This window comes from Stegodyphus dumicola, chromosome 12 (genome assembly GCF_044657685.1).
Source record: "Stegodyphus dumicola isolate Sdum_Otavi_A_Nest chromosome 12, ASM4465768v1".
NCBI classification, from domain to species: Eukaryota; Metazoa; Arthropoda; class Arachnida; order Araneae; family Eresidae; genus Stegodyphus; species Stegodyphus dumicola.
Window position 1 is genome coordinate 63,196,373 of NC_140779.1, and position 22,962 is coordinate 63,219,334.

A 22,962-nucleotide genomic window follows, 5' to 3' on the forward strand; every position below is an offset into this window, starting at 1 on the left:
TATATTAACGTGAATTTTCATAGTGTATTAAAAAAATAATTAAATAAATGCCAGATGAATGATAATAGGTACTTGCATATTATATCAACCACTTTGCTGCAGTTACGTGATTTTTTTACAAAAGAAAAAGGCAATTCTGAAAAATTTTTGATTGCAAACTTACAATGGGTATGGTTAGCTGAAAAACTGTTATGAGCATGGTTACCAGAATTTGATGACTTTAAAAAGTGGTTGTAATAATACATAAGCACCTGATCCTGAACAATTGAGATTCTTCTGTAATTTAATTAATTTGAAACTAGTTTTCCATTTGGATTTACTTGAATTTATTAATCAGCATCAGACAATTCAATATTCAAAATGGAAATAAAAATACATACCAATACTTGGATCTTTTGCAAGATCTTCATATGATCCATATGCTTTTGCAATTCCATGTGATTTAGCAAATTCAGTGGCTGATGATAAATTTCTAGCAGCTACAGCTACAAACTTAAAAAGAGAAAAAATGAATAAAAATACATGTATTATAAAGAATGAAATAATCAAAAAATTAAAATTACATCATGAAAAATATAAATTAACAGAAATCAAATACTAAAAACACGTTAAAAACATGATTAATAGGGAAACAAATAAGTAGCAATTATGTACATCTCAATAAATTTCAAAATTCAGTGGATTTCCCTTTTAAAGATATGTATTATTGGCACTTTTCCATTTCACTGGCGCAAATCTCGCCAAGCAGACTTTATTGGTGACACAGTATACACATAAAAAATGTTGACAAAAGTTAGTTCTAAGAATTTCTTGTTTTGAAAGGTATAAACATTTTAATGTCATTTAAAATTTTGTAAAAAAGCCAATAAATAAAGACAATGAATTTGTAAAAAGACATTAATTCAAGAATTTACTACGCTTTCATAGTACAACATCCTGATTTGCCAGTTCATATTACATGACCCCAAGTGATCTCATCTCAAGTAAACTACACTACAAAAATTTAATTCTCTCAGCAATTATCTACATTAATTTCAAATTAAATCTTAATTTGGAATACAAGTTTAAATGCAAGAATCATTTCAATTCGTACGAATAGTTTACTCAGAAATTATGTAAAACTGCAGTGCATTCTCATTAATTGATGAATTTAACTCTTGACTTTGCCTTTTCTATATTTTTGCCATCAGGTGAGCAGTCAGATTGTATCCTAATTGACTTAATTACCACACGCGAATAGCCTTAGGACATAAAATTGAACTATCTGGGTAAAAATTCTATGTAACTGTATGGCAGTATTGAAAGAAACAATCAATCTGATAAAAATGGCTGCGACTTGTTTTGAAAATGAGGAGTAAAAGGAAAACAGTGAGGATATTTCGCTGTACCATTATTGGCGACTTTATCGCATGCGCTGGCAAAACGGGAAAGTACTGCATTATTTTTTAGACTCGCATTTTACTTAACTAGACACTAACTTAAACATAGCATTTTATTACTAATAAATATTTTGCAAAAGATAAAAAATAAAAAAGTTAATACATTTTCAAATATCTAGTCTCTAATGAAAATCATAGTCTTCAGAGAGAAATTTCTCTATTTTCTTTCAAGTTCAGAAGAAAAATTTAAGATAGTTAGTTAACTCTGAATGTAATAATCTCTAATGTCAGTCCATGCACATCTGCTTTATGACTGAAAAAGAGTAGTAATCTTATAACATAGAGTAATTGCAGAGGAAGCTTTAAAAAAGAACCTTGAAAAGCTCTTAAGTCAATATGCGATACCCACTGATAAATCAACAAAAATGCAACTTTCAATTTTGATACTAGTGAGCATTCAGTGATCCTAAAAGCTGTTCAGGATTCTTTAAAATACATTTAATTGATATATCATCAACTAAAAATTACTGAATTAAAAATTTTAAATATTTTTACACAATTATGCTGTATATTTTTTCACTTTTCAAATACTATAATAATAATAATAATTACTACATTATTGACCAACTAAGCTGAAAACACTAGATATGCTTACAAGCATGTGCATCTGCCAAAGAATATAGTTTTAACATTTCTAGCAGCTATAATTTAGAAATTAAACTATGAATTATGAATATTATTGAAATAAAAAGACTGATCAGTAGAGCGAACTTAGGCAAAGAACATTTCACCCTTAAATCTTTATTTACAAAAACACAGTATACATGTCAATCATCTGATGTCCAGTATGAATAGATTCCATTTTTGGCTTATTTGGTGGAACTACAAATTGTCAGTAACACAGATATACTCTCTCTCTAAGAAGAGCAATAAAATAATCAGTTACCCCTATCTGAAGAATGGAAAACAGTTGCCATGGGGCATTCTTGCTCACAAAGCTGACAGCAACGGAATTTTCATGTTCTTAGAGAAAGAATTTCCTGTCTGTCTTATATTCATTATGTGTGTTTAATTCCTAAGTTCTGTTAAAAGTATATCTATGAATGTTCTTGTTAAGTTACATATGTATTAAATCTGATATTTAAAGAGTGATTCACAATTATCATTGTTTAGTGTTGTTTTAAATAGTGAAAATCATAAAATAACATGTAACATCACTACTGGAAATAAAAAAAAATCAATTTTAACCTTTAGAAATATACTTCTCATAATATTTTCTGATAGCACTGCTCCGTTTTCAGTAACCTTTTCTGCAAGTTTGAGCACTTTGCTGAAATTAGTTATCCAATATTTCCTTTGCTACCATTTATACCTCTTCTAATGGGAAATGAGTTCAGATTTATCTTCAAAACTACCCCCATATTGCAAAATGAAATTTTACAATTCATTCTTTTTTTCTTCCAATGATTTTATATATTTAATTATACATTAATAGTGATGCAGCCTAGATTTAAAGTGAAAGACTATAAATAAGAGATTGAAATAAATTAGAGATTTGGTGCATATATTTCATTTTTAGGTAATAACTAGTTAAGATTGAAATAAACTTTCGAATAATTTTATAACTCTTTATAGACTTTTTATCTATCTATTATTTTCTTTTATACTTACTTCATGCTGCCCATCTTGTATGCTTTGGACAGCAGTAACAAAATCATGACTTATCTTTCCTGCACTGACCACACCCCATTTTGTAGCCATCGCACTGTTTTACTCCTATAAAAATAATCATGAGTTATAAAAATATATATACATCTCAGATATAAGCCCAGCTTAAAATATACAAAACAATAATTGCTAATTTTTGACTATAAAACAAACATTTTTGTATTTTGAAAAAAATATTTAATTAGTTACATATTAAAAAAATATTTTACATATAAACAAGTATGTTTTTCAATCTATGAAATTCTGAACACTTATTATTCAAAATATTTTAATAATGACAAAATTCTTTTTTTTTTTTTATTAATTAGAGAAAAGGTCTCAAAGCATTGCAAAAGAATATATCTCAATTCACTTCCTTCTGAACATGCTTTTCTCAGAAATGAATTCTACAAGAAAACTACTGCAGACAACTAACATAATCTACTGTGCAAAAGAAATTAAGGATCTTGTATTTTGTATGCATAACTGAATAGTATGATTTACTCATGAAGAAAGAACTCTGCATCTCTGTTGAAATTGCAAGTCAATTGCAATTGTTGAAATTGAAAGTCAATGAAAAGTTGAATTTTGGCAATTAAATAAATTTAAGTTTGTGAGTAATATTTATACTTTCATAAGATTAATGCTACAGCTAGAAAACATACTTTAAAAAAATTATGCTGTTGCATTTAATTATTAATACTAAGTAATGATAGAAATCTATCGACTGAGATTAATATCTAGGCTAAAGTGCAGAATCGCCCACTTATTTGTTTGGCGCTGGATTTTTGTCAATTTTCTTTGACTTTTAAAGTGAAAATAGGTCAATGTGTATATGGATAAAGTCAAGGGAGTGCACAATGCCATTTTTGTGCAATTCTGAGATGTTTTTTCAAGTGAAAATAGGTCGACGTGTACATGGATATCGAGTATGTGCAATTCTGCACTTTCCACAATATAAAACATAAACATTAATTACACACATTTACTCCTATTTTTTCCAACTTTCTCTTCCAAGAATGTCAATTATCTGCTCACAGTGCATTTAATTTATATTTGTAAAAAATAATTTTGTTCACTGCATTTTAAACAGCAACAATCTGCATATTAATGAAACATTCACATTTTGTCATTTGTTATACATATTCATTACTAATGAAATTTTAATAGTGAAAGTAGCAAAAAAGGCTGAACATCCACAGCGGTTGGGCAGCTTTTCTCCATTTTCTGATAACCATCTCTTTTTTAACGGAAATCTATATGGTATTGAAAATTTAGTTTTCCAATCAATATTTATTGTTCTTTTATCTTATCGCTAATTAACCGTTAAATCGCTTATCTTAAATATATGTTTATTAATACAATCTTCGCAGATTTACGCTTATTAAAATTCGGGAGAATGTGTCGGTCTTAAACGTCCAATGGACAGCAAATCAGCAGCTGTACGGGATAGCAAAAGTTTACCTGTCAAAGGAGTCACAAGTTCATAAATCATCAGATGAATTGCTTTCAAGGAGGTTAGAATACATGGAGATGCCCTGCGCGCAGTCCAAGTGAAGCCAAAAAGGGGGGGGGGGAAAGCATGCCCTTAGTAGTCGTGGCTTTAGAAAGATTGACGAGCTCTTCAGCCAATGAGGCAGAACCTAGCCACACCCAGTTTCGTAAATTAAAGACCGTGGATTCTTCGCGCGCTTTTTCCTTCACTTTTTCCCGCCGTTTCATTTTATTTCTACATTTTCTATCATCTTGTAGACGGCTGCAATATTGTTCCGAGAAGCAATTTTTATTCCTGCCAGAATGGTAAATTCCTGCGTTGCTTTCGGCTGTACAAATAGAAGAATAGCAGGATCCGGTATTACATTTCACAGGTAAATATTCTTTTAACATATATACTATCATTTATTTAATTATACTTTGCTCAAAGTTAGATAAAAATTTGCTGTGCATGTTTAAAACATATCCAAGGAAGCGGCTGCAAGTGCTGATAATTGTATCAATTCTAATGATTATCAGGATATGAGCAATGCTCTTTAATTACCTTTATACTGTAAAATGAATGTTATGTTTTTCTCTGCACCTATATGCAAACAGTCATATATGGAAGCATTATAACTTCCCGCTAGTAATGATTAAGCATTTATATATGCATTTTTCTGACAAAATTCAAAGCATGTTATTTGGTAATAAATTTATGCTTCTAACTTTTACCTTTTTTTATATATTAGTACTTTTACAGAATCCAGTAATTTAATGCGGGGAAGGTATGTGGCTATAGTTGCCTTACATGACCGAAATATAAATATGAGTTATAGTTAATTTGCTCATAATTTCTAAATTATTTATTTTAAAAAATCCAATTTTTGAAATAAATAACAAAAAAGAATGTAACCTTGTTCATACATTTCATAATAAATCGGTTTTCCTAGAACTTTAAAATATAATTTGTATGATTTTATAATATTAAATTATTATTTGAAACCTATAAATAAATCATAGTTAAGTGGAAACAGTACTTTGTCTGCATATGACCAAAATAACTGAGGGTATAGTACAATAATTATAACTGGTTCTTGCACTTGTGTACCATAAATATTTTTATGTACCATATAAAAGAACCACTCTCTTCGGGTTCCCTTTAGTAATCTCCATCCTGACAGAAATGTTAATTAAAAATTGTTGAATAATTAATGCACATACACTGCTATTTGCTTAGGAGACAGATGCGTTTGTAGTTTGTAGGCCTTCTTAGAGTAACTGATTCATATTCATATACTATGTGAGATGTTAAGTTTAAATTATGTTGAATTATGTGAGAAGTTAGCATTAAACATTTTGTAAAATTATCCATATTTCAAAAGAATCAATCTTTAAGAATTTGACTATCTTAATTTTCAGAATGTTGAAATTTTTTTCCCTCTTACAGGTTTTAGATCATGATTAAATTTATGATACTCACCAACATAGTTTGCTTTACTGTATTTAGAATGTTTCACCAAAGATTGCTGTTCGAATGATTTTTTGTCGTGGGGCTATATTTCACCCCTCCTAAAGCTACTATTGCTCACCATTGGCTCATTGATAATTGTTGTACTTACGCCAAGATTTAAAACTCAACATCTCACATGAATATGAATCACATACCATAAAAAGGGCCTTCCACAAAGGCATCTGTCTCATAAGCAAATAGCTGTGTATGCTTTGCATTAAATAATCAAAAATTTTAATTTATTTATGCACTAAAATTATTTGGTAATTTTATATGCCATTTCTGTATTGCATCATGTACTATATTAATCTATCATGTACTATACTAAAAATTGGATTTTAGATTGTTTTAAAACATTTATTTTTATACTTCTTCAACATATGGATTTTTCTTTTTCAGAATTCCTAAAGATCCAACGTTAAGAGAAGCATGGATTCAGGCAATACGGCGTAAAGATTGGAATCCTTCTGCAAATGCATTTCTCTGTTCTGAACATTTTAAAGAAGAGGATTTCAATAAAAGATAGCCACCTTGTAACGCTTAAAAAGGGTGTTGTTCCGAGCATCTTTAAAGAATTTCCATCTTATTTGCAGAAAGTTCAAAAGGTATATAAGGATGTGTTTTATTTTTTAATAATATTAAAGCATAATTAACTTAAACACACCAATCAAGTATTAATTTAGAATTCAAACAAAATCACTGATTTTTGTTATTTAAATTCTAAATTAATATTAAAGAATGTTTGTATATGATTTAGTGATATATTATGAACAGTCCTCTTCTAATTAAATAACTGTCTACCACTGGTAAGGCTAGTGCTACGGTTTCTCACATCTGCTTGCAAATTCAGAAATAAAACCTTTGAGGAATTTTTAATTTTTACTTTCTTTGTGCATTGCGAGATTTGGAGGGCAGGGAGGAATTAATAATCTGTTACAAGTTTGTAAAATTTCTTTTAAGTATTAAAGTCGACATATAATATTCATTTGATAGCTATTCAAGATTACAAGCTTATTTATTCTTACATCTGTTGCCCACCCAGGGGCGTAGCTAGAGGGGGGCAAGGGGGGACATCTATCCCCGGGCACAGAATCCAAGGGGCGCCAAACTGATGTTACGAAATTTTAGAATTAAATGTTTCCATCCTTGGCAAGCAGTAGGGGGCGCGAAATCTTCAGTTGTCCTCGGGCGCTGAAAACCCTAACTACGACTCTGTGCCCACCAGCGGCCAAGCGGTTAAGTCGCTGAATAGTGGTAGTTCAGTCCGAGGTTCGAATCCCACAAACGGGCTGGCTGCATGGGCGTTTTCGTGATTTTCCCCATGTGTATTGTGTGTACGAGCCAGTTTCCCTTAGAAAGTCCTCCACGAAGACATCCCTCTCCTTAGGCAGATAGCCCTCAAGGCTTTGCCATAATCACACACACACACAGTTCTTACATCTATAGGTTGCTGTGATTTATTATTTTGTTTGCATTGAAATTGTCATGCCATATCCCAGTTTCTGTACATAAATTTTGATTCTTCATCTGTCATCACCATTACTGTTCCACCCCCCTCAGTTTCAAACACTTTCAATAGTATATGTTTGTTCTCTATTCCAGTAAACTGCTTTTACCTTTCAATTTTTTATAAAATAAGTTTACTCTTCTTTCTTTATCTTAGAAGTGTGCTCTTCAGAGACATTTTTCGAAAGAATACGAGATTAAATTAGTGGATAAAATACGAGGGCTATCCAGAAAGTAGATTACGTTTTGGAATAAAAAAATAAACAAAGTATAGGAAACAAATTTTATTATATACAGATGAAAGCCACACTCAAATACTACTTTTCTACATAGTCACCATACAAATTAAGGCATTTATCGTAGCGATGTACGAGCTTGGAAATTCCTTCGTCGAAAAATTCGGCCGCTTGCGCCTTCAACCACTTCGTTACCTCTTCTTGCAGCTGTGCGTCGTCATCAAAACGCTGCATAGCCAGCCACTTCTTCATTGCTGGGAATAGGTGGAAGTCGCTCGGTGCCAGGTCGGGACTGTACGGCGGATGAGGAAACAACTCCCACTTAAAAGATTCAAGAACTTTACGAGTGACATTTGCCGTGTGGGGCCGGGCGTTGTCGTGAATCAACAAGATCTTAGAGCTCAACATTCCTCTGCGCTTGTTTTGAATTGCTCTTCTGAGTTTTTGGAGAGTTTGGCAATACCTTTGAGAGTTTATTGTAGTGTAGTGCCTCTTTCCAGGAAGTCCACCAAAATTACACCTTTTCTGTCCCAAAAAACAGTCGCCATCATCTTCCTTGCCGACATTGTTTGCATGCATTTCTTGGGTTTTTGGGGAGAACTTGTGTGCCCCCACTGCATTGATTGCAATTTCGTTTCACAGTTCACATGTTTCACCCATGTTTCGTCACCAGTAACGATGCGATCGAGTAAAGAGTCACCATCCTTATGGTAAGCCTCCAAAAAGTTCAACGCTGCAGCCATTCGCTGATTTTTGTGGTCCTCTGTCAAGATTTTTGGAATCCATCTTGCACAAAACTTGTGGTAACCAAGCTTTTTGCTGATGATTTCGTGCAACAAACTTCGCGAAATTTGTGGAAAACTCAAAGAAAGTTCCGTTATTGTGAAATTTCGATTTTCACGGACTTTAGCATCGACTTTTTCGAGAAGTTCGGCGGTCACTATGCTGGGTCTCCCACTTCGATCTTCGTTGTGAACATTGGTTCGGCCATTTTGAAATCTTATGACCCACTGACGCACTCCACCTTCAGTGATAATGTTGTCCCCATACACTTCATGAAGCTGCCGATAGATTTCTATCGGTTTACAGTTTTTTGCAGTCAGAAACCTTATTACTGAGCGCACCTCGCAGCTCGCGGGATTTTCAATTAACGCAGACATTTCAAACCGTCACAGTATCTGAACGGAGCACAGCACGAACCTCTCACTAGCACGGCTAGATGCAGACTGAGCTGCGCAACGCTCTGACCCCAAGATGGCCGCGCTAGCCCCGCCCCTAGCGGACACAGACGGAAACGTAATCTACTTCCTGGATGGCCCTCGTAAGCATTTAAAATATATTTTATAGCAAAAGGTTTTTCCCTTATGTTTCATTTTAAAATAAAATTATCATAATTCATTAATTTTACAAAAGAAGACTCTTTGATTCATTCCCCGGGGTGTTCTCCTTCAAAATTGAGATGTGTCTTCTCCATTCTCTTGGATGTAAAATCAGTTCCCCGCTCTAACATTGAAAAGCATTTCTGGTGACGAGTCCCTCAATGGCTGATATATATTGGTAATCCAAAACTTCGTATTTAGCAAAATGTTTTAATTTATTGTAGCAACTAATTTTCATTAATATATTTCTCTCTGAATGCATGGATTCAGATTTTTTTTTTAAATCAGTGTGAAACTCTATGTTATTAAACCTTACTTTTTAAAAAGGTTTTTAAAAATAATTTAATTTTTGAGAGGCCAAAAATTTTTTAAAACTGCATTCAAATAATCAATGTCCTACTGTGTAACTGATAAATGAACATATATATTTTTTAATACTTAATATTTGTAGATTTCCCTCTTTATACTGCAAAAGGAATAATGTATGTTACAAATAAAAAAATATCAAAATTACAGAAATTGTTAAGGCATTAGCTTTAAGCGCTTTGTCATAGCGATTAGCGCAATCATTACTTCTGCGAATATAAGAACATAAATGTAGAACATCACCTCCACTGTGATTATTAATTATCTCAAGAGACGATTCACTGTATATATTTAGATCAATAAGATGTTAAATAAGCTGTTCTAATGTACGTAAGTATTTCAGTGCTAATTTTTTTTTTTTTTTTTTCCACAGACTAAGAAAGTTCCATTTAAGAGACCTGCTCCTGCCAACTCAGAAACTAGAGAATTCATAGCTGATGAAACATGCAGTAATACAGAAGATTCTCCTGTAAAAAAAACGTTGAAAGTAAAACTGACGAAAACTTCTTTGCAACTCAAGAAGGCAAAAATTCAAGTTAAAGGGCTGCAACAAACAAAACGACGCTTACAAAAGCGATTGCTTTCGTATAAAAATATTCTACTCGAATTGAAAAATAAAAATTTAATTATAGATGAGTACTATGAACTTTTGAATAACATTCCAGAAATTTCCAAAGAAATTAATTTACGTCTTAAGAAAAAACATAACAAATACTCCCCCCAACTTCGTTCTTTTGCATTAACTTTAAATTTCTTGTCACCCAAAGCATACTGTTACGTCAGAAAGCAATTTGACACTGGGTTACCACATCCACGTACCATTTCTAAATGGTATGAAAGTTTAGATGCATCACCAGGATTCTGCAAAGAAGCTTTAGCAGCTTTGAAAGCAAAAAGTTCAACAAGTCAATATCCAGTATTTTGTTCATTAATTGTTGACGAAATGGCAATTCGACAACATGTAGAATGGAATGGTGAACAGTATGTTGGATATATTGATATTGGAACACATTTAGATGGTGACGAAAGGTCTGTTGCAAAAGAAGTTTTTGTACTATTGGTAAATTGTATTAATAGTAACTGGAAGCTTCCAGTAGGCTACTTTTTTACAGCTGGATTAAGTGGAGAGCAGCGTGCATCAGTTATTCTTAATTGCTTAAGATGGTTAAGTGAAGCAAATATTAATATTGTTAGTCTGACATGTGATGGTGCCGTTTCAAATTTCTCAATGATGAAAAATCTAGGCTGCAGTTTTGAATTGGATGATTTTAAAACTTTCTTCCTCCATCCCACAACACAGCAACCCATATATTTCTTCCTGGATCCTTGCCATGCTTTAAAATTGGTAAGAAATACTTTTGGGGACAAAGGTGTTCTAATTGACTATGAACATAAAATAATTCAGTGGGAACACATAGTTAATTTAAATAAATTACAAGAAGAAGAGGGCCTTCATTTGGCAAATAAATTGAAACGGCACAATGTATTTTGGAAAAAACAACCAATGAAAGTAAATTTAGCTGCACAACTTTTTAGTGATTCAGTAGGTGATGCTCTGCAGTTTTGTTTAGAAAAAGAAATTCATGGCTTTCAAGATGCATCAGGCACAATACGATTCATCAAATTATTTAATAGGTTATTCGATATTTTAAATTCCAGAAGTATTCACCAGGCTTCCTATAAAAAAGCAATGTGCACTGAAAATTATTCCACTATTTTACAATTCTTCAGCGAAGCAAAGTTTTACATTGAAAACCTTTCTGGAAGAGAGAAAACACCTCTAGTACTTAGCAACAGAAAAACAGGTTTTTTAGGATTTTTAATCTGTATTGAAAGTAGCAAGGGAGTGTTCGAAAAATTAGTAAAGAAAGAAGAACTGAAGTATATACCATTGTACAAATTTAATCAAGATAACATAGAGCTTCTGTTTGGGTATATAAGATCAAAATTTGGCTGCAATAATAATCCAACTTGCAGGCAATTCATTTCTGCTTTAAAAAAAATTCTTGTTCATCAAGAACTAGAAATTAATAAAAATGGAAATTGCTCGGCAATAAAAAACTATAAAATCCTTGTATGTTCTTCACACAAAAATCGAACAGAAGGCATAAATAAAAGTAGCCGAAGAAATTTCATATTAGAAAATGAAGAAACAACTCATAATGATAATATATTGGCTGAACATGATTACTGTCTTTCTTTATATTTCCGGCCTAGTGAATATTTAGAAGAAACTATTGCATATATTGCGGGTTTTATTGTTCGGAAAACAGAACAAACAATTTTCTGCTCTAAATGCATTGAAGCACTTTATTCATCAGAAAAAAATTGGAAATTGATAGATATAAAATCTAGCGGAGGACTTATATTTCCTTCTTGGGATACCATTAAAATATGTAAAGAGACTGAGATACTTTTCAGAAGATATTTGAATATGTATCCTCTGTCAGAAATTAATACTTCTAAAGTCGAAACTATAATTACAGATGTTTTAATTAAATGTCTTGATGTAAACATCTTTGAAAGTTTAAAAAATCATGCTCTGGATACTGAACCCAAGCATAATCATCTATTCTATTTAGTCAAATGCATTGCTATGCATTACATAAATATACGGCTTCATTATGAAGCAAAACAGAACACCCTTTTTCTACACAAACAGAAAATACGACAGAAATTCACAAAACTGGTATTGTTTAAAGGGCAGTAAGCAAATTACCAACTGCATTGAGATTTTCTTTGAGTAATTTACAGTTTTTATATTCAGATGGAATTTGTCTGCATTCTGTTTCACAAACAGAGCTTGTTATGTCTTGAATGAACTGCTCATTAATTGAAGTTATGATGTAATATACCATACTTTTATTTGTTTTATTTATATATGTAATTTATGTAATTTTATTTATGTATGTAATTTATTTTATTTTGTAAAATTTTATTTATATATATCTATGCAATTCACTTTATCATTTCTATAAATTATTGTAGCTTCATTAACGACACAGATATTTCTTCCTTGAAAACTTATGTAGTTATATCCTGTTATTTTTTATAAAATAATATTATGTTATCAGCTAACTAGTAGTTACATATATCTATCATTTGTGCAATGCTTATAGTAAATTAGAATTTTACTATTGAATAAATTACTTTTCATGCACACAAAATTTTCATGAACTGAGATAACCTGATTATTTAATGATAGAAATATTGCATAACTTGTATATTCTATAACTTGCATGTCTTGTATATTTTATAATACAAAATAATGTTTGTATTTGCATATTTTATAGTTTTTATACATGATTTTTTCTTATGGAACTCTACATGTTAAATAAACTTTTTTTTTTTTTTGAATAAAATAAAAATGCTTATGATTAGTTTTTTATTTTTGAACAAATCAGCACCAGTCAATCTTTAACAGTGAAATCTTAATGTAAAAGTAGGCAAAGTGCTATTAAAATTCCTAATACATATGTGAAATAAATATCATTTGACTTATATATGTATGAAATAAATGTAAAAACTAGACTGAACTTCCTAGCAAAAATTGAAAGATAAAATGAACTAATCATAGTTTACAAATTGAATTACTCTGAAATGCAGAGGAAAAATATATGTACAAAGGGACTGATTCCCTTAAAAATGAGTTAAATGAGAAATGCATTATGTAATTACATGCTGTCATTAATGAATGCTAGCAATAAAGGTATTGTGAAAATAAATAAATAAATACTCAAACCATTAATTGATTATATTTTAGTTATTCTAAATATATACAAGTATAATTCTCAATTTTCCATGTTAGAAATACTACTTACGTTTTGAAAAATATTAAATTGCATGAACAATGATAAAAAATAATATTTAAATTCTGCATTGTTATTTTTAAAACTCCCACAAATTTCACCCCAAATTAAATCCTGTTATTAAATATTTACTTGCACAGAAAATAAAATTAAATACATAAAATATGACTTGTAATATAATATGATCACACCTTTAAAATAACGCGTTTTCTTTTCCACGATGAGCTGATCACTCCCCCTTCCCTTGTTTACTTACCGTTTTGCTTTTACAACTCAGTTAATTACAAGTATAATACTCAAACCATTAATTGAAGAAAAATCTGAGAATTAAAGATGTTTCTTCGCGCACGTCACACAGAGAAAATACTCAAACTCTTTGCTGACGGCTTTTCAAACGCACATTTCAATTATTCTACTTATTTATGCATGTTAAAAAAACATTCTTTTATATTGAAATGAAATCCGAAATGTAGACATTATTTCAATGTAACCATTCAGTACCTTATAACCCTCTCACGTCTTCACATAAGAAATCAGAAAACACACTCAAAACTTCAAACAAGCTGACGTTTAACCTCACTTCACATAGTAAGGGAAGTGTTTTCTTGCCCTCACGAGGCGTGGCTTATTTGCTTCCCCCGGCTTCACTCTCCTCGTATTGCGACAGCAGAGACGCCATCTCCATGTATTCTAACCTCCTTGATTGCTTTGCTACTCAAACCACGGTCAGTAGAACAATTTTTTAAGATTATTATAATAGCACTAAAGAAGAAATATTCATTAATTGTCAACATCACATATACGAGCAAGCTATTTATATCTTGAAAAATAAGTTAAAATAATTGTTTCTAAATACCTACTTCTGAAATTTTAAGAACAAGTTTTTAACAATATCTATATTTTAGATGTCAATATGAATGAATGAAAATTATTTTAGTTATGCATAGTGATTGTTTTATTTCGTATTATTTTGAAATTCTCGTAGTATTAACAAAAAGTATATTATTTACATTAATAAAGTATTATTATATTTAGTATTAACAAAAAGAGGCATTATTATATATTTTACATTTAATTATTCATAACATTACATTCTGACTACACTTAGACCTTGCCTGTACTTAGTCATTAGTACTATCAGTCATTATAAGCTTACCTTTTGTAATAAATTCGAGCAGCAGCGTCAGGATGAACTTGCTGCAGAGGTGCAAGACCTTCAGGTCATAATTTATCTTGAAATCAAAAGGCACATGTCAGTTCTAGGACAGCATTAAAATAACAAGACTTTTCATTATCACGACGAAAGAACGTGATTGTTACAACGATAGCATTGTCAGTTCGAATATTTACATATGATAGCATTACCGTGACCTGTATGATTATCGTATATTTAGACAAAAGGGGGGAAGAAATGTGACGAAATATTTTTTACGAAAATAACATTCATATATTTCTACTGCTACGATTTTAAAATTCTTTATCGGTACGTGTAGACGGGTAAGCATATTGTTGAAGATAAATAGTAAAAGCAGAGAATTTTCCTGAATCACTTTTCGCATGATTTTTAATACTTTATATATTTTCATTTTGAGTAGGTGAAAACATTTACGATTGATAGTCTTTTTAAATACAAAACTGTAAGTTACAATACGATCGGCCAAAATTTTTTAAAATGACACTGAATGCTGTCAGTCCTGAAAATGCAGCATTCAGTTTGAAAAGCTTTCAACATAGAGAGAGAAGTAGGAGACGCCTTTTTCGATTAGAAAAATGACTGATGTGGAATATTTTTTAACTACCGAATTGCGCAATATTCTTTTCATTCTGCCTCTAGCACTTATAGATGAAGGTGCTTTATCTTACCAAGCCCATGATTAGTCCAAGGAGGTTAGAATAGAAGGAGGGAGGGTTCACAGTTTCCTCCACTATCGGAGAATGAAACTCCACCGAACAAGCGGCGTCCATGTTAGTAACTTCAAAACATTGCATTGCGGCAGTGAAATGTACGTGTTTTTAAGCTGTTCCGTGCATGTATTTTCCACTAAAAATATGTAAAATTTATAATTAAATGCTTCGCTATTGTTAGTTTTTTGTTTTAAAGTTATAAAGATGATATCCGTAATTTACTACGTACAGAAAATCATTAAAAAATAGTTCGAAATCTAAATGCATATGCATAACATGCCTTTAAAAATAATATTTCTGCATATTTCAAGAATTTGTTTTGGTTTTATTAGCAACCTGTCGGGTTTAATCTATTACAGAAACTAGCAATGAAGTTCGCTCATAGCTAGGTGATAAATGTGAAATTAATTTTAGCCGGTATAGATCATCCCGAGTGCTGCATTTTCGGCAAACGCACGAAGGCTTTTTAAGACAGACAGACAGACAAAGTAGACAGATGTCTTGTTTTGCACCCGCTAAGTCTTTCTGCACCGATGGGCGAAAAATCAAGCATAGGTGCGAAGGAAAGGTATATAGAAAGGGGGCAATTTCGTATTTGAGGAGAGTAAAAAGGGAACTTCGTACATCTTGCACGAGTTCAAAAGGTCAGGAAGAAAAGATGGATAAAATAAAATTTAAAATAAATGGCCCAAAAATAATAGAGAGGGGGGAAAAAAAGGGTCTATAGAAAGAAAAGGAAAAGAAGTAGAAAATATCCTAAAATACGATTGTGTCCATGAGTGTAGTTAAAAGGAGGAAAATTTGTCTTCATTTACAATAAATAGTGTCTCACAAGTGTGTGTGTGTGTGTGGTGAGTGTGTTTGGTAATGATGAATAGATGTGTTACTGGGGGAGAAAAAAATATTGACGGTGTTAAATTGCTTCGTATCAAAGTATTTAGCATGAAATACAAAGTAATATGTATGCTGAGTATATGCAAGGTAATATGTATTGCATCCTGAGATATCAACAAAAGTCATCATACAAAGTATATATTAATTTAACTAAAGTAACTTGTGCTATTTTCGTTCCCAGTATTTTCATACATTTTTGCAAAAAACAGCAGCAGAGAAACAAGATAGAACCATATACAATACAAGACCACAACCGTACACACACACACACACAAAAAAAAAAAATAATAAAAAAAAAAAAAAGATATATATATATGTGTGTATGTAAATTACTGAGTATATGTATTAAAAACACAAATTAAACATAGTATTTATTAATTTATGTATCATAATTTATTACAAGATTTATTATTTTGCTATCATAATTCATTACTACTTAATTAATTAATTACACAATGAGGGACACTGTTGTTTATATAAGCTCATAGTTCTAAGAATTTACGACGAATAATTCATCCGTTACATATGGACATTTAACAGATAGCAAGGAACAGTATGAGAAAAAATCGGTGAGGTATAATATTATTTAAAGGCAAAAAATATTTAAGCGATCTAAAAAAAAAAAAAAAAAAAAAAAGAATCCGGAGGATCCGAGAGGAAATAGCGCGATGCCGTGAGTCCCCTATTTTCCCTCTCACGAGATTCCTCAAAGCAAGATAAGGGGGCTTTGTAAGTGACGACAGACGTGAACTGATAACGTTGGCGTCTGTTCGGAATTGTTTAACAAAGGAAGCCACAGGCAATAAGCAATTTCAAGTATTTTTTAATGCTAAAAACTGATTAAAAGTTAAAATTTATTGATTTAAAGGCACATATTTATAGAAATTTGATTGAGTTTAGATGAAAGAAGGGTACTTATCTTAAAATTCCAGCCTTTCGTTGTACTTCCTCACATTGTCCGCTGTTTCATTCTCATCAACATCGCAACTGAAAAACTATTGAAAACGTGTAGGTATTGTAGAAAAATCAGTATTTCAAAGTAATTTAATTGATAATCCCCAAGGGGAAAGGAATTTTTTTCACTTTTTTACGGAGCGCTACGAACGTCCAGCCGCTTGCCTCGGTGATCGCAGCGCCCTCCCACGAAGGCTTTTTCCAAGCTCCTGTTACCTTCCTCAGCTTCCGGTTGGATCTAGTTGGATCTATGCTCAAGAAGAACGGCCTAGCCAAGTGACTGAAGAACAGGACGTAGACGCCAGTAGTAATTTGTTTCCCCAGGAGAAGAAGGGAAAAAAAAAAACTGGCAAAGGAATTAAAACTAACAATTCCTCAATTGTATCTAGAACTAATAAATGTTCGCCTTTGGAAAATTCGATGACTGTTGAAAACATGGACGATAATATCTCTGAATAACGCATGCATAGCACTTTTGATATCTTTACGCTCCTAATGATGAAAACTCTTCACGATTATCACTCCTTCACATAAAAAGTTAAGAATGAAAGCAGTGCTGAATTTATTTACGAGAGTTATATCAAACTTCACAGAATCATCACAAATTCCATCAAAGTCTTTAACTTGTTACACGGTAACCTAACTCGCAGTGATGTTAAATTTTTTCTAGATAACCAAAGGAGTCATTAGTAGTCTACCTATAACTATCGCTCTGATAAAATTAACCATGATCTAATTGTTTATAGATTAAATGTACTCAAAATTATCGAATTTCACCATTTTAAAACTAAAGTCTAAATGCTATATTTCAAATCCATTGCCTCCTACATTTTGCAAATTAAACTGAAAAATTGAAACCGAAGAGAACAGCTCTACAGTACTTTAAAGGCCAAAGCCTATTCTTTTGATAACTGTAGACATAAACCATGCTGTCAAAAGTGTTTAAATCCTCACTTCTTAAATCAATGGAAGTTTTAACTCATAGAAAAAAAAATTGCTGTAGCTGTAATAGAACTCGAGTAGCCAGTTATCGTGGTTGTCCAATATTTAAAATAATTGTAGAGTCATTAGGTTAATTGGAAGCCAGAAAGATGAACAATATGCAACTGCCTTCGCCGGGAATCGAACCACGGACCTCTGGAATACCGGCCCAGCGTGATACCGTTACACCACGAAGGCACGCTAGGGAAGTGAGAGAAATACCTTATATACTCCCCTTTTTAAAGGGCGACTAGGGTTTTAGGAGGCCTAGTCGCCAAATCCTGGGTGTGGAGAATCATTATCCACAACCCTTTTAGTTCGGGGGCTACTTGTAGAGTCATTAGGCTAATTGAAAGCCAGAGAGATGAAAAATATGCAACCGTCTTCGCCGGGAATCGAACTACGAACCTCTGGAATACCGGCCCAGCTTGCTACCGTTACACCACGAAGGCACGCTAGGGAAGTGGTAGAAATACCTTATATAATTAATTCCAAAAAATTCGATTTCACTTATCCCAGAATCAGTTATGCCATTGCGATAAAACTTGCTCATTCCGCCATCACCAATAACTGCAAAACTGCTAACACCAACTCTGCTGCCAGAAAGCAAGCTAACCCACACCCAGGCTCCTCATCTTTATTCTCAAGTCGAAACGCAGTAAATCATGGATCCATTTCAATGGTTTCTGGACGTATTCATATTTTTAGAGATATTTGTAACTTACTCAGCAGCACCGTTATTTCAAAATTTATTCAGTTATACAAAGCTACAATTTGTAACTGAAGCTAAGATGGAAAGAATATTGATCCCGGTCAATATTTCTGAGCTTACCTACAATTAGTTTCAGTCAGAGCTTAATTTCTAAAATTAAAAGTGCCGGAGTCCTATGTTGTGCCACTAGGAACGATGAATAAAAAATGAGTACAAACAAAATAATTACAATTAAAACAATAAATTACTTAAATTAGTAATTAAATAGAATATAAAAAACAAAATACACTATTAATTTATATAAAACGAATTATACGTAAGTAATGAATTAAATAATAAATATATTGGTAAAATTAAATCAATCATAATCCAAATATAATAGGAGAAAATTAATACTACCGTAGGACCGTAGGAGAAAAGCAATACAATTTGTAACTGAAGCTAAGATGGAAAGAATATTGATCCCGGTCAATATTTCTGAGCTTACCTACAATTAGTTTCAGTCAGAGCTTAATTTCTAAAATTAAAAGTGCTGGAGTCCTATGTTGTGCCACTAGGAACGATGAATAAAAAATGAGTACAAACAAAATAATTACAATTAAAACAATAAATTACTTAAATTAGTAATTAAATAGAATATAAAAAACAAAATATACTATTAATTTATACAAAACGAATTATATGTAAGTAATGAATTAAATAATAAATATATTGGCAAAATTAAATCAATCATAATCCAAATATAATAGGAGAAAATTAATACTACCGTAGGACCGTAGGAGAAAAGCAATACAATTTGTAACTGAAGCTAAGATGGAAAGAATATTGATCCCGGTCAATATTTCTGAGCTTACCTACAATTAGTTTCAGTCAGAGCTTAATTTCTAAAATTAAATGTGCCGGAGTCCTATGTTGTGCCACTAGGAACGATGAATAAAAAATGAGTACAAACAAAATAATTACAATTAAAACAATAAATTACTTAAATTAGTAATTAAATAGAATATAAAAAACAAAATATACTATTAATTTATACAAAACGAATTATATGTAAGTAATGAATTAAATAATAAATATATTGGCAAAATTAAATCAATCATAATCCAAATATAATAGGAGAAAATTAATACTACCGTAGGACCGTAGGAGAAAAGCAATACAATTTGTAACTGAAGCTAAGATGGAAAGAATATTGATCCCGGTCAATATTTCTGAGCTTACCTACAATTAGTTTCAGTCAGAGCTTAATTTCTAAAATTAAATGTGCCGGAGTCCTATGTTGTGCCACTAGGAACGATGAATAAAAAATGAGTACAAACAAAATAATTACAATTAAAACAATAAATTACTTAAATTAGTAATTAAATAGAATATAAAAAACAAAATATACTATTAATTTATACAAAACGAATTATATGTAAGTAATGAATTAAATAATAAATATATTGGCAAAATTAAATCAATCATAATCCAAATATAATAGGAGAAAATTAATACTACCGTAGGACCGTAGGAGAAAAGCAATACAATTTGTAACTGAAGCTAAGATGGAAAGAATATTGATCCCGGTCAATATTTCTGAGCTTACCTACAATTAGTTTCAGTCAGAGCTTAATTTCTAAAATTAAATGTGCCGGAGTCCTATGTTGTGCCACTAGGAACGATGAATAAAAAATGAGTACAAACAAAATAATTACAATTAAAACAATAAATTACTTAAATTAGTAATTAAATAGAATATAAAAAACAAAATATACTATTAATTTATACAAAACGAATTATATGTAAGTAATGAATTAAATAATAAATATATTGGCAAAATTAAATCAATCATAATCCAAATATAATAGGAGAAAATTAATACTACCGTAGGACCGTAGGAGAAAAGCAATACAATTTGTAACTGAAGCTAAGATGGAAAGAATATTGATCCCGGTCAATATTTCTGAGCTTACCTACAATTAGTTTCAGTCAGAGCTTAATTTCTAAAATTAAATGTGCCGGAGTCCTATGTTGTGCCACTAGGAACGATGAATAAAAAATGAGTACAAACAAAATAATTACAATTAAAACAATAAATTACTTAAATTAGTAATTAAATAGAATATAAAAAACAAAATATACTATTAATTTATACAAAACGAATTATATGTAAGTAATGAATTAAATAATAAATATATTGGCAAAATTAAATCAATCATAATCCAAATATAATAGGAGAAAATTAATACTACCGTAGGACCGTAGGAGAAAAGCAATACAATTTGTAACTGAAGCTAAGATGGAAAGAATATTGATCCCGGTCAATATTTCTGAGCTTACCTACAATTAGTTTCAGTCAGAGCTTAATTTCTAAAATTAAATGTGCCGGAGTCCTATGTTGTGCCACTAGGAACGATGAATAAAAAATGAGTACAAACAAAATAATTACAATTAAAACAATAAATTACTTAAATTAGTAATTAAATAGAATATAAAAAACAAAATATACTATTAATTTATACAAAACGAATTATATGTAAGTAATGAATTAAATAATAAATATATTGGCAAAATTAAATCAATCATAATCCAAATATAATAGGAGAAAATTAATACTACCGTAGGACCGTAGGAGAAAAGCAATACAATTTGTAACTGAAGCTAAGATGGAAAGAATATTGATCCCGGTCAATATTTCTGAGCTTACCTACAATTAGTTTCAGTCAGAGCTTAATTTCTAAAATTAAAAGTGCTGGAGTCCTATGTTGTGCCACTAGGAACGATGAATAAAAAATGAGTACAAACAAAATAATTACAATTAAAACAATAAATTACTTAAATTAGTAATTAAATAGAATATAAAAAACAAAATATACTATTAATTTATACAAAACGAATTATATGTAAGTAATGAATTAAATAATAAATATATTGGCAAAATTAAATCAATCATAATCCAAATATAATAGGAGAAAATTAATACTACCGTAGGACCGTAGGAGAAAAGCAATACAATTTGTAACTGAAGCTAAGATGGAAAGAATATTGATCCCGGTCAATATTTCTGAGCTTACCTACAATTAGTTTCAGTCAGAGCTTAATTTCTAAAATTAAATGTGCCGGAGTCCTATGTTGTGCCACTAGGAACGATGAATAAAAAATGAGTACAAACAAAATAATTACAATTAAAACAATAAATTACTTAAATTAGTAATTAAATAGAATATAAAAAACAAAATACACTATTAATTTATATAAAACGAATTATATGTAAGTAATGAATTAAATAATAAATATATTGGAAAAATTAAATCAATCATAATCCAAATATAATAGGAGAAAATTAATACTACCGTAGGTTACAAAGTATAAAAGGTGAGTAAATACAGTAAAAAACAAATTTCAGTTTTTCAAGTGAGAAATATGCCTTTCATTCAGTTATTCTTAAATCAATATTGATCTTCATCTCTGTGAATGAAAATATTTATACTAAATACTTTTTCTTGAGAAAAGCAAAAATTTGTAGTAAATCGTTTAAACATAGAATTCTAAATTTCGTCTAACTTCACATCAGCTATATTTTTAACATTAAATTTGATCCAATAAACTTTCCTAAATTTAGATTTTTAGTAATAACCTTTGAGTTCTAAAAAAGAACACAGTTACTTCGAAATTTTAGGCTTTAAATTATGGGCCAAGAAATACTGAAGATAAATATGTGGTCCTGAAATTTTCGCTTTTTATTAAGAGCTGCTGATAAATAATAAGTTCTTACGAGAAGCTGTCTAAAAAAAACTACATTTCGTTGACATTTAGGCTGATATATTTAAATGGAAAGAAATGGTTATTGTTCCTTATTCTCATAGTTTAATAATGAGATCATACAACATGCGAAAAGACACAAATATGTAAAACATGGAGACAGATTTAGATTATTTTAAACTTATGATTAAATAAAAGGGGATATATATATATATATATATAAAATTGCAAAAAAAAAAGAAATATAAATATGCCCAGTATTTTCGCGCTTTAAGCTGAAGAAAATTATCATTAAAGATATAAAATAACCAATTTAGAATTAAAGTTTCACAATCACGAAAATTTAGAAATTCATAATTAATAAATTTGAAATAATCTAATAAATGCACCAACGAGAAAGAAAT

The 22,962-nt window shown here is 30.8% G+C and overlaps 2 protein-coding genes across 5 annotated transcripts in view; one reads left to right on the plus strand and one right to left on the minus strand.

Annotated features, from left to right (window-relative positions):
- The window catches only part of LOC118197191 (trans-1,2-dihydrobenzene-1,2-diol dehydrogenase-like), a 34,072-nt gene extending 19,452 nt beyond the window's left edge, over nucleotides 1-14,620 (minus strand). Inside the window, exons 1-3 of one of the 4 annotated variants that reach the window (XM_085806487.1) lie at nucleotides 14,525-14,620; nucleotides 3,051-3,155; nucleotides 381-492 (exon numbers count right to left, since the gene is read on the minus strand). In XM_085806487.1, the coding sequence (XP_085662613.1) occupies nucleotides 381-492; nucleotides 3,051-3,140 (202 nt within the window). In that variant the 5' untranslated portion in view covers nucleotides 3,141-3,155; nucleotides 14,525-14,620. Of the gene's footprint in view, nucleotides 1-380; nucleotides 493-3,050; nucleotides 3,156-4,069; nucleotides 4,435-4,550; nucleotides 4,706-13,869; nucleotides 13,996-14,524 lie in introns of those variants that run through there. The other 3 variants (XM_085806486.1, XM_035368700.2, XM_035368701.2) reach the window with 3 other exon arrangements.
- Nucleotides 14,621-16,232: 1,612 nt separating this feature from the next.
- The window catches only part of LOC118184487 (uncharacterized), a 49,149-nt gene continuing 42,419 nt past the window's right edge, over nucleotides 16,233-22,962 (plus strand). Inside the window, exon 1 of the mRNA XM_085827404.1 lies at nucleotides 16,233-16,254. Within this exon, the coding sequence (XP_085683530.1) occupies nucleotides 16,233-16,254 (22 nt within the window). The remainder of the gene's footprint in view (nucleotides 16,255-22,962) is intronic.